This window comes from Dryas octopetala, chromosome 7 (genome assembly GCF_963921425.1).
Source record: "Dryas octopetala chromosome 7, drDryOcto1.1, whole genome shotgun sequence".
NCBI classification, from domain to species: domain Eukaryota; kingdom Viridiplantae; phylum Streptophyta; class Magnoliopsida; order Rosales; family Rosaceae; genus Dryas; species Dryas octopetala.
In genome coordinates, this window is record NC_141372.1 from 20,852,161 (window position 1) to 20,864,295 (window position 12,135).

A 12,135-nucleotide genomic window follows, 5' to 3' on the forward strand; every position below is an offset into this window, starting at 1 on the left:
AAGAAAAATCCACTAACCAATAGCTAATTACAGTGTTGTATGAAATTAAAGAGTTGCAAAATCCACTTTCAACTCTATAAGGAGTAGCGACTAAGCAGTTTGAACCAAAATATATATATGAAGTAAAAGAATTGAAAAATTACTAAATAGTCCACCCATCAAATTCAATACAAGCACTTCATCCGCTTACTAGGACCTGCTAGTGCTGCCCCACCATCATCATCTTCATCGTCAACCTTTTCAAGGCCTCGCTTGGTGGTAGTAATGGCACCAGATGCCGACACTGGTACAGCAGCAGAAGCAGCTGCGTTCTCAAAATCAGTACAATCAGAAAATATTTCCACAGTCTTCTCTGAAATGCTAACGTTGTTGCTCTGCCTCTGCCTGAATGTTTCCGGAGAAATGCTACTGCTGGATTGCGTCATTATTTGGTTCAGCTCTTGCACATCTTGCTCATATATCAAATGGACCCCACACTCCTTTACCTTCAGACCTGGCCCCCTGGTTTCAAAGAAGAACTCAATCTCACTGCAACAGGTATGCCACTCTGTTCCAAAGTATTTACTATCACGGGGTATGTAGAATAGCCAAAGGTGATCTGACCCAACCTGGCAAAATTTGTTACTAAATAAAAAACCCTGGCAAAATTTCTGGTTTATTCCATTGGCTTTCAAGCAGCATTGAAGATCATGTGTGGCGTTAAAGTTAAGCAATTGAAGATCATGTAGCTGATCAGACGGATGATACTCATGGAGTACAAAAACAGCACACAGAGCATATCCCATAAACCCACTATTATTCCAACCTGGAGGTACCTTTACACTTACTGAATCCCCAACACTTCGATGACTGAACCACTCAGGAATTTCACTTCCAGGAATTACAATGCGAAAATCCTCCCTTGAGTTAGTGATTCCCTGTGCCATAAAAATTAGGGTGTTAATGTCTGTGTTTGTACAAAAACACACACACTCACAAAACAGATATCTAAGGAGCACGCACCTGACGAAGGAACGTCTTCAGCATTTCAAATGCTATACTGTCATTTATTTTGAAGCAATTGGTGAAAAAGAAAGACGATTTCTCCAATTTATTGAAATTGGATGCATCAAACATCATTTCCAGTGAAGAACAACCATCTGCCCATACATTCAATTTCCTATTTGATGGAAGGCCCGACAACTCTTGAAGTCTCTTGCAATTCACCAAGTTAATGATCTCAAGCCTAAAACATGATCGGACCATTGAAGGAAGACTAACAAAATTATTTCCACTCAGATTTAATGCCACTAAAGAGCGTAAACAAATAACATCATTGGGAAATGCTCCTTCCCCAAGATTGCAGTTACTTAGGCTTAAAAATGTTAAACTACACAGACCAGATAACGGCAATTGGAAACTCATTGGCTCTGTATTCACTCTTTGCATAAATCCGGAAGGCAAGAACTTATTCATAGATCCCCAAACCACTTCACATCCATGAGAAATTGTATCTTTAAATTTTTCAAAAACACCAAAAGAGGAAGGTAGTTCTCTTTTTGTAGTATTGCCCACGTCAAGCTCCTCCAAACACTCTACCGGAAGTTTGATCTTTGAGCAACCAGAAATATCAAGAACTTCCAGAGACTTTAAGCCGTATATGCTTATTGGAAGACGCACAAGATGTTTACAACCTATCAATTTCATCAAAGTAAGTTGTTGAAGCATTCCAATAGAGGAAGGTAGTTCTCTAATGGCAGTTCCACTCACATCAAGCTCCTCCAAACAATCTAGATCGCCCAAGCCATTTGGTAATTTATCAACCTTTGAGCAACCAGAAATATTAAGAACTTTGAGAGATTTTAAGCCACATACACTGTTGGGAAGGCCCACAAGGTTTTTGCAATCTTTCAAGTTCAACAAAGTAAGTCTTTCAAGCACTCCAATTGACTGGTCAACCTCATGCAGTTGTATACATCCTTCAAGAATCAGAAGCTCAAGATTTGGCATACTTTCAAAGTTTGGGGTGCTCACAAGATTCCGGGAGTGACTGAGGTTAATGGTTTTTAAATTGTATAAAGGCTGTCAAGTAAAAGCATAGAAAATTAGTTTCCATGATTTAACAACTCCTATAGGTAACAAAAGATTAAACAAGTAACAGGATACGTACCTTTATTCCCATCTGAAAATTTTTAATGCAACTATTACACAAGTTCAGCTCGAACAACTTCTCTGGGTTGAAATGTGATGGGAAAGATTTTAACGGATATCCGACCCAATCAAGAATCCTTAAACTATTGGGAAGATATTCAAGCTCATTAGAGAGACTCGCATTATTAATTTTGAGGTATCTCAGTTTGTTCATCATTGAAAAGGCACTCGCATCCACATTTACTCTTGGCCCATCCGTTGACTTCAAAATTATGCCTTCTAGTATTTCTGTACCCTATTAAACAAGAATACAAAATAGTGAACCTCATAACTCAAGAAAAATGGTTAGTACAGTACCTTGTTACATAATATATTAACAATTATAAACTTATTCTTGTACTTAAATTCCCTTACAGTATTTTTGCTTAAGACATAATTGGCATCTTCACAAAGCCACAACCTACTGCGCCTGCCTAGCTCATTAGGAGATTCTCGGATGATAATTTCCCGACCCATTTCTTGTAGAGAATCATGCATCCATAGCCATTCCTGTACAATTTCTTGTAGCTGAGAATCATGCACCCGTACGCTTTTAATAGTTAGGAGAGATCTCTCGATGAGGACGTTTATTCCAATAATTGCAGAAAGATCACAAGCAGTTAGTATTTTTATTACATGATCTTTGCTCTCTGCGTTAAAGAAACATGCAATGTCTAGAAATATTTTCTTCTCCTCATCATCTAGACCATCATAACTAATCTTAAGTATGTAAAAAATTTCCAAGTTGCAAACTTTTCCTAGTTTTCTCATCGCACAATTCCATTCACTTAGACCTCTCCCATGCAAAAAAGATCCCAGGACTTCAAGAGCTAATGGAAGACCTTGGGCATAATTCACAACACGATTTGACAGATCAAGATAATTTTGTTCTGGGTAATCTTTTTTAAAGGCATTCCAACTAAAAAGCTTAAGAGCATCATCACAATTTAGTCCCTCAACCTTCAATCTTCTCTCCACTCCATGTCTGACTAACAAATGCTCATTTCTAGTTGTAATGATAACTCTACTCCCAGGGCCAAACCACGTTTTATTTCCAGCCAAATATTTTAAATGGTCCAGATGGTTCACGTCATCAAGAATGAGAAGAACCTTTTTGTGACAGAAAAACCTGCTCATTATCGTTGCTCCTTGGTCAAGGTCCAATATGGCATCCTTTTTAATCCATATCCCAGAAAGAAGTTGCTTCTGTAGGTTAACTAGGCCACTTTTTTCAACAGAATTTCTAACATTTGTAAGAAGGAAACTTACTTCAAATTCGTGGGATATTCTCTCATAAACAACTTTGGCAACAGTTGTCTTGCCAATCCCGCCCATCCCCCATATACCAATAAAGCGAACATCATCCTCCCCTGCACCTAAATGCATATTGATTGGTTCCAATCTTGAATCAATTCCAACAAGGTTTTCCATATTACTAAATAATGTACGGCCCAATTTTGTCCATATAACTTCAACAATATCTTTAATGAGCTTTGACTCGTACCTACAACAAAATAGATAAAAAAAAAGCATGTTATTCATATATATGAATATTAATCAAATTGACGTAGATCTGCTTTTACTACTTCTTGTCATGGAACTTGAAATTTGGTCAAAGTAGCTGATCAAATGAATAACTACACAACATATATCTTTGCAATGTATTCAATTTCTTTCCTATTCGTTTAATGATATTTAGCTTCAGAATTCAGATTGGTCATCTACCTAGCTATGTCCCATGTGAATTGTAACACAATGAAAAACACCGAAATCTACTATGTTGTTAAGGAATGCAATATTCAAAATCTTATATTGATTCCATTAATCCTCATACATTGAACCATTTTGTTTCTAACTTTCTCAAAACCTTTTCAATGGAAAGAAAGATAAAAGAAATAAGAAAACATACCAATCCTTTGAATTCCACCCAGAGAAATTTGCCACTTGTGTTAAAGCTGATCTCCACCTTTGCACCTTCTCTGTGTCATTGCTAAACCTTTCTTCATGTTTATTGAAGGCCTCTGCAAAACTCCCAGTTTGTTTTCGTACATCAGAGGGATCGACATCATAGAAAATTGGCATCACTGTTTTTCTTGCTTCCATGCATTCAAGAATCTTTGAAAGCTCTTCCAAGCACCACATTGACGATGCATAATTTCTTGAGAGAACAATGAGAGCAAATCTCGATTCTTCAATTGCGGTCAGAAGTTCTGGATAAATAGCTTTCCCTTTTTGAAGTTCAGGATCATCCCTGAAAGTGATTATTCCTTGTTGTTCCAATGCAGCGTATAAGTGGTCTGCAAAACCCTTCCGAGTGTCCTCACCTCTAAAACTCATAAAAACATCATATTTCCATTGAGGAGTTGAAGAAGGGAAAGATGTAGACATTCCAAGTGTGCTCATCGCCATTGGAACTACTTTGCTGTTTGCTTTAAATATTGATTAATTCTAGAAACAGTTGTATAATTGTACTATGAAGTTGCGAACATCAGTTGCTTTCTTGGTTTCTATGGTTGTTGTTGTGGCTCTGCTTCATCTTGCTCCGGAATCTAATACACAAACAAACACACACACACACACACACTCACTCTTCATATGTGTGTGTGTTAACTTTTTGGTTATTGTCATCCTTCTAAACTCAAAAGACTATATATACCTCGATCAGAACATGATGGGTGGTGCATTCATATATAGAAGACAGTATAACATTTAGTAGCAGCTGAAAAATGCATATATTATTCCGTAGTATGACATCAAGTTAACAATACATCATTGACCAATAATATTAATTAGAGAAAAGACTTAAGTTTAAAAGGAATGAAAGAGCAAATTAGGAAAACATGTATATGCAGAGATCTAAAGTAAATAACCAAAAATAGCTTAGGTCAGTTAGCTATTAGCTAGATGATTACCTGGGTTTCTTGGCAATTTGGAAGTTGGGCTGCAAGTTCCTTTAGCTTTCTTTGAGATCTGTGAATTACTAGCAGCTGATCAAGTCAAGTTGTGTGAGGAGGTAGCTTAATTGTGTTGTGTGTTGGTGATTGCCTAAAAGAAATGGGTAAGAGTAGGATTAATTCTTTGGGACTTGATGAGAGACCGAGATGCAGAGGAATGTTAAATTCTTTTGGTCAAAACTTCATTGGGGGTTACTCTCAAGTCAAGTTGCAGGCATCTTCCTGGAAAAAGCTTACAATAAATTTCAAGGCCCACTGATTTGGTCTCTGGCCAAGGTTCAATGTCTTCTTATTTAGGCATGGCCCGCCACCTAAATACTTAAACAAGGTCTGAATTCAACCTCAAGTGGTTTCTTTTGCTTTGAAAACATATCTGATTAAAAAATATAGCATTGATGCATAATAACTTTTCTTTCGGGGCTTAGGCCCACCACAGTACCAAAAGTAAAATAAAATTGATGTAATTTGTATTTGTAATCTTCTTCATAAACATTGACATGATCATGATCTTAATTATATAGTCTGACTTCGTTCATTTTTTGTAAAAATTATTTTTTAATATGTAATATGTAAGAAAATTTATAAAAACATGCAATATGTAAGAAAATTTATTTTTCTGTGTCCCCTAGTCCATCAAAACTTATCTGAAGCGCATTGATAATTCTTCTTTATGTTTATTCTTTAGCCTATTTATTGAACTTTTTCATACGTTAGTGCTTCTACCTCATAGAAAGGAACCTATAACCACAAGGAACCTATAACCACAAGAGCTAATAGAAGGTCATGAACATATGCAACGATATGGTTTAATTATAACATATGTAAAAGAATTTACTAAAAGAACCATAGTATTTGCTGCAATAAGTATATACATATATATATGTGGGCTCCAACAAGGTCATACCTCAACATAAATAAATTGAAGTATACCTCAATAGATGGAGCCTGATATATATATATATATACACACACATACTGATATAATAATATAATAAGCATATAATTTAGCTATACGCATGTGTATATACTAAAATTATAAGCTTAATTATAACACTAAGAAAATTGATTAAAGGCGAAACTGCATTAACCAAAAGAAACACACTATAAATAACGAAATTATTAATAATTAAATGTTTATGAGTAATTTATTAGTGTGACCGTAACAGTACCACATAGTGTTATTAATTTACATATATTAATTATATAACACATGTATATTTATTAACATTATTTTAAACATGTAAATCTGCTGTCCACTCATAATCCGGGAGTGCTGCTATTTACACACCCTTTTTTTTCTTTTTGCACACCCCTATCACTTAATTAATGAATTTACAAATTTACCCTATTATAAAAGAGGGCGGCTATTTGCACACCCCTAAATTTCTTTTTGCACACCCTTTCTGAAAAAAAAAAAAAAAAAAAATTCAAGAAAAAAGACCATTTGGCCCTCCCCTCACCCACACACCCCATCCCCATCTCCCCCCCCCCCCCCCGTACACATCTCATCCATCCCCATCTCTCCGGCACACACCCCACCGTCGAAGCCCACCCCCCACCCTTTCTATTCGGTCCGCCCCACTCTCTCTCCTTCCCTCTTACCCCGCCAACCACCGCACTCCCTTCCCTCTTGCCACCTCCCCCTCCTCCCTGCATGCACCACCCACTCTCTCTCCTTCACTCTTACCCCGCCGACCATTGCACCCCCTTCCCTCTTGCCACCTCCCAATCCCTCCTCCCTCTCCTCCCTGCATGCACCACCGCCCAAGCAGACAGCAATGCCGAACCCGGTGGTTTCATTCGACAGGTACCCGCCGAATAGAATAGGATTGTTCGGTAGGTACCTACCGAACGAAACCACCGGGTTTGGCACTGGTTCGCCGAACCCGCTGCAATTTTTTTGTGGGTGTGGGTGTGGGTGTGGGTGGCTGGCCGGTAAGGGGTGTTCTAGAGAGTGATGGTCGGCATCTGGGGAGTATTTTCCGACCGGTGGGGTGACTGGTGGTGGCCGGAGGAGGGAGAGGGAAAGAGAGAGAGTGGGGCCGGCTGGGGCTGGGGTTGGGTTTCGAGGAGAGAGAAAGATGAGGGGATGGGGGTGCGGTGGTCGGCGGGGTAAGAGGGAAGGAGAGAGAGTGGGGCGGGCCGGGGCTGGGGTGGTCGACGGGTGGTTACTCACGGGGGTGAGGTGTGTGCTGGAGAGAGGAGAGGTGGGGATGGGGTGTTTGGGTGAGGGGGTGTGTAGGGGGGGAGAGATGGGGATGGGGTGTGTGATTTTTGGGTGTGTGTGTGTGTTTTTTTTTCTCTGTTTAGGAAGGGTGTGCAAAAAGAAAAATGGATGGGGTATAAGGTCTTTTCCCTTGAGTTTTTTTATTTTTTTTTATTTTAAGAAAGGGTGTGCAAAAAGAAAAAAAAGGTGTGCAAATAGCAGCCCTCTTGTAAAAATACCCTAAAGCCCTTCCCAACACACCCCTCTCTTCTTCCTTTTTATTTTTTTTCCCTTATTTCCTCTCCTTCGTGTCTGCAGACTGCAACTTTTTTTTTTTTTTTCCTTCTTTCTTCTCCTTCTTCATTTGGCAGTCTGCAACTTTTTCCTCCTTTTTATTTTCTTTTGTCTGCAACTCTCCCGTCAACAACATCAAGACCACCCTACCTCATCTACCTCCCAATGTTCGACAACCCACTGATCACCTCTCTCTCTCTCTCTTTCTCTAGGATTTCCTCTGCCCGACGGCGAATACCGGTGAACTAGGTGGTGAGACCACCACCGGTCACCTCCTTATTTTCTCTGTCTTGTCTCTAACAAAGCCAAGCTGCCACCAGCGCCACTCCCTCGTCGCACCGTTCGAGCTTCCACCCCAGAGAAGTGCCTAGCTGCTCCATCAACATCAGAAGTGCCTCCAGCTGTTCTTCCACATCGGAGAAGTTCCCAGCTTCCCTCGAGCCGCCGACATCAGCGACAGCTCCTCCATCAGCGCGCACCGTCGAGCTTCCACCTCGAAAAAATTGCAGCTGGTTCAGTGGGCACCTACCGAACGGGTCGTGAATGTTTGGTGGGTACCTGCCGAACGAAACTCACATTCTTCGGCGGATGACTGTCGAACGAAACTGTTAGTTTCGACATACCAGTGCCGAACAGCGCGAGCAGCTTCGACGGTGCAACCAAGCAGTTGAGCGAGCGAGTGTTTGAGCTCAGTGCTGCACGCGATGGCTGGAAGGAGTTGGAGCAAGCAGTTGGGCTTCGCAGAGCTTACAGGAAAGGTGGTGTTGCTGGGAGGTGGAGTTGCGAGAGAGAGTGTAGGTTCGGGAGAGAGAAAGAAAGTGAGGAAAGAGAGAAAGTGGCTGGGTTGATAAGCCAGAGAGAGAAAGGGAGGTAGGAGAGAGATCGAAGTGGGGTTGGGGCGCTGCACACGGTGGTGGGTGTGTTTGCTGGTTTTTGGTGAGAGGTGTGTATTGTTTGATTGTTTGGTGGGGTGTGTGGTGTTTGATGAGTGTGCCGGGTGTGCAATGAGAAATTTGGTGAGATAGGGATATTTTAGTAGTGAGAGGTGTGTGTTAAAGAGAAATTTCAATTTTAAAAGAGGATAAAGGATGTGTAGGAGAAAAGGGTGTGCAAAAAAAAAAAAAAAGTGTGCAAATAGCAGCACTCTAATCCGGTCGATCACATCAAAAAATTGGTCGCAGCCAATATAAGAAAGTTGTTATGAAATTTGTAATAAACTTATATGAAAATAACAGACAACCGCAACAAAACCGAAAACAGAAGACACACAAAAGTAAGACAAAATAAATTGGAAAAAAATTAGAGCAATATTTAGAACTTACCTGTCACTCGTCAGACGTGTAAGAGACTTCGGACGTTGGGATTAGAATTTAGAGTTGCAAGTCCTAAAACATTGGAAGCACCCGATTTCTGTAATAAAAGATTGGAACTTAAAATTGCTACTTATAATGGTGGAAATCGATTCATAAAATTTGGATGCAGCAAACTGTAAGAAAATGTTATGAATTAAATTTGTAGTAAACTTATATGAAAATAAAAGAAGAACACAACAAGACCCAAAGACATATGACACACGAAAGGTAGAAACAAGAAACGTAATGAAGACAGTAAAGCATTTAAGTACAGCTGAAAAAAAGCATATATTATTCACTAGTATGACATCAAGCTAACAATACATCATTGACGATGTATATTAATTAGAGAAAAGGCTTAAGTTTGAAAGGAATGAAAGAGCAAATTAGCAAAACATGTATATGCAGAGATGTATATTAAAGAACCAAAAATAGCTTAGGCATGTTAGCTATTAGGGAGATAATTAGTTGGAGCTTAAGCTAAACTGGGTTTCTTGGCAATTTGGAAGCTGGCTGCAAGTTCCTTTAGCTTTCCTGGAGATCTGTGAATTACTAGCAGCTGATCAAGTGAAGTTGTGGTGTGTGTTGTGTGTTGTGTGAGGAGGTAGCTTAATTGTGTTGCGTGTTGGTGATTGCCTAAAAGAAATGGGTAAGAGTAGGATTAATTCTTTGGGACTTAATGAGAAACCGAGATGCAGAGGAATGTTAAATTCTTTTTGGTCAAAGGTACAAAAAGCAGAGGGGTTTCTCTCAAGTCAAGTTGCAGGCATCTTCGTGGAAAGAGCTTTACAATAATTAATATCTTTCAAGGCCACTTGTATGACTTGGTTTACTGTCTTCTTATTGCAACTTGTGAGCTATCATCCGAACAATATTTAGGCATGGCCCGCCACCTAAATACTTAAACAGGGTCTGAATTCACACCTCAAGTGGGTTTTTTGCATAGAAAACAAATCTGATTAAAAAATATAGCATTGATGTATAATAACTTTTCTTTTCGGGGCTTAGGCCCACCACAACAGTACCAAAAATAAAATAAAATTTAGGTAATTTGTATTGGTAGTGTTTCAATAAACACTGAAATGTTTATGATCATAATTATATAGTTAAACGAGTTCTGACTTAGTTCATTTTTTACAAGATTATTTTTTTAATAAAGATCTAATAGTTAAACGGTTTGAATCATTGGACGATTACCCATTAAGTACCAGAATGCTAGTTTTGTTGTTTTTAAGAGTATATGTTTTTTATGAGTCCACTATCACTGTGCTCCAAAGATACAAGCTATTTTATATAATAACGAACTTGTGATAAAAACAAAAGTGCAAAAGTTGAGACAAGAGAGCCCCAGAAAATAACAAATGTAGAATTAAGAGCATAGGGGTCATTCACGGAAAGCGGGAGACAGCTTTCCCCGTTTTCCGGATTCATTGATAGATCATCCTTATAAAAAATCAGCCAAATCAGAGACTGTTAAGATATCTAATTTGGATCAAACAAATGGACGAACAACAAGTTCGTCTATAAACACCTAAACTTTGTTCGCTTATCAAACGGGTAAATGATTTTTGAATTGGCTGATTTTTTACAGAGATGATTTATCAATGAAGATGTAAAAAATAGAAGGTTCGACTTGACACAAAACGACCCGTGTGAGCCCCACAAAGGGATCCCTTATTGGAAGGCCCTATATATATGTATATAGACCATTTCCATTGAGGGATCCCTTATCCCTTATTGTAAAAATTTGTAGCATAACCACTTAACATTGAATTCTAAACGACTTCATTAGACTTGATCATTCTGTCAAACAATTTCATCATAATCAAGCCCAATGATGGTAGCTCTGGCAAAAATCTGTTCACCATATTCAAGCCAGGATATACTAGCACATGATTATGTACATGAACTGAGCAAACTAGCCAGGCTAAACTTGTGCATTTTCAAGTCCAGCTTATTCATCTGCCTGAAAAGACTTAATGCTTCAATTGGACAGCCATTTTGACTTAAGGCCTACCGTCATTGAGTTCCATGATATCAAGCTTTTACTTGGCATTGCGTTGAACATATGTTTTGCATCTTTGAGACGACTATTCCATAATTTGAATACACGGTGATCATAGAATCAGGCAATATTGTGTCAAAGGCTTTGAGCTCACTAAATAATAGGCAAGCATCATTAGGACTTCCACACTTGGAGTATGCATCAAGAATACCACTAGCTATCAACTTTGCAGGCATGTAATGCCACTTAAACACTTGCAAGCGTTAATGAATCCCCATGAACACCATTAGTCAGCATTTCCTTTTGTTAATTCAAATTTGAATTCCTCTTCTCAATATCATTTGATAAAATATAAATAAAATTTTAATTTCTAAAAAATTAAAAAAATAACCTTATTTGACATAGGACAACCATTGGACATAGCTAGCTATTGTACAAGCATCCAGTTATTTGCCATATATATCATCAGCAAATTATTAAGAAGAAAAGATAGAATTTTAAAACCGAAAGAGAAAGTAGTTAGGGTCTAACCTCGGTTTCTTGGGAAATTGAAGTTGGGCAAGTTTCAATAACTATTTTTCTCTCTCATTCTTCTCTATTTTTCTTCCCTTTTTTCTGCATATTTGTGGTTGTTGCTGTGAGGTAGTGATTGACAAAGTGCAGGAGGCTTAATCAAAAGCCAACAGTACGTTATTCACCATACAAATTGTGTTTTAGCTGCCAAAGATGCTATTCATATTAAGATTGTTCTTGAAATGGAGGCTAAACTCTTAAGATGTAGCTCACTCTGTAGCTAGGTTTGTTTTATCATTTACTAATTTTGTTTGGTTAGCACATTCATTATGGTAATTCTCTGATTGGGTTTAAACATTGGGACACAGAATTTTCATCGTCCTTTGGTGTTACTATGCTTTAGAGATATTCAATGATTGGGTCAGCTTCGTGGTTGTAGAGTCTAGTCTAATTTAGTTGAGTGTTTTGTCAAGGATGTACTCCAGTTCCACGTCGTATTCATAGTTGCCCGTTCTAAAGTCGACGGGTATGCCGTGAGGGTGAAGGCCGAAAATTGTGGCCATATCAAGTATCGTAGGGGTCATTTGACCAAATTTGATATCGATAAAGGCTGTTGGTTGCAGAAGACCAAATGCATAGTGC

At 38.7% G+C, this 12,135-nt stretch overlaps 1 protein-coding gene across 4 annotated transcripts; it reads right to left on the bottom strand.

The window, feature by feature from the left end:
* Positions 1–3: 3 nt before the first annotated feature.
* Positions 4–9,659, bottom strand: LOC147280462 (TMV resistance protein N-like). 4 transcript variants are annotated; one of them, XM_086249934.1, is made up of 6 exons: positions 8,946–9,659; positions 4,079–5,214; positions 2,545–3,673; positions 2,150–2,425; positions 1,003–2,061; positions 4–917 (listed from the first exon to the last, which is right to left on the bottom strand). In XM_086249934.1, the coding sequence occupies exons 2-6, from the start codon at positions 4,576–4,578 to the stop codon at positions 165–167; spliced, it is 3,717 nt and encodes a 1,238-aa protein (XP_086106060.1). In that variant the 5' UTR covers positions 4,579–5,214; positions 8,946–9,659; the 3' UTR covers positions 4–164. The 4 variants fall into 4 exon arrangements, with proteins under 4 accessions (XP_086106060.1, XP_086106062.1, XP_086106061.1 ...); XM_086249936.1 differs by lacking the exon at positions 8,946–9,659 and having other exon boundaries at positions 4,079–4,718; positions 5,082–6,122; XM_086249935.1 differs by lacking the exon at positions 8,946–9,659 and having other exon boundaries at positions 4,079–4,758; positions 5,082–6,122.
* Between the last annotated feature and the right edge of the window lie 2,476 nt (positions 9,660–12,135).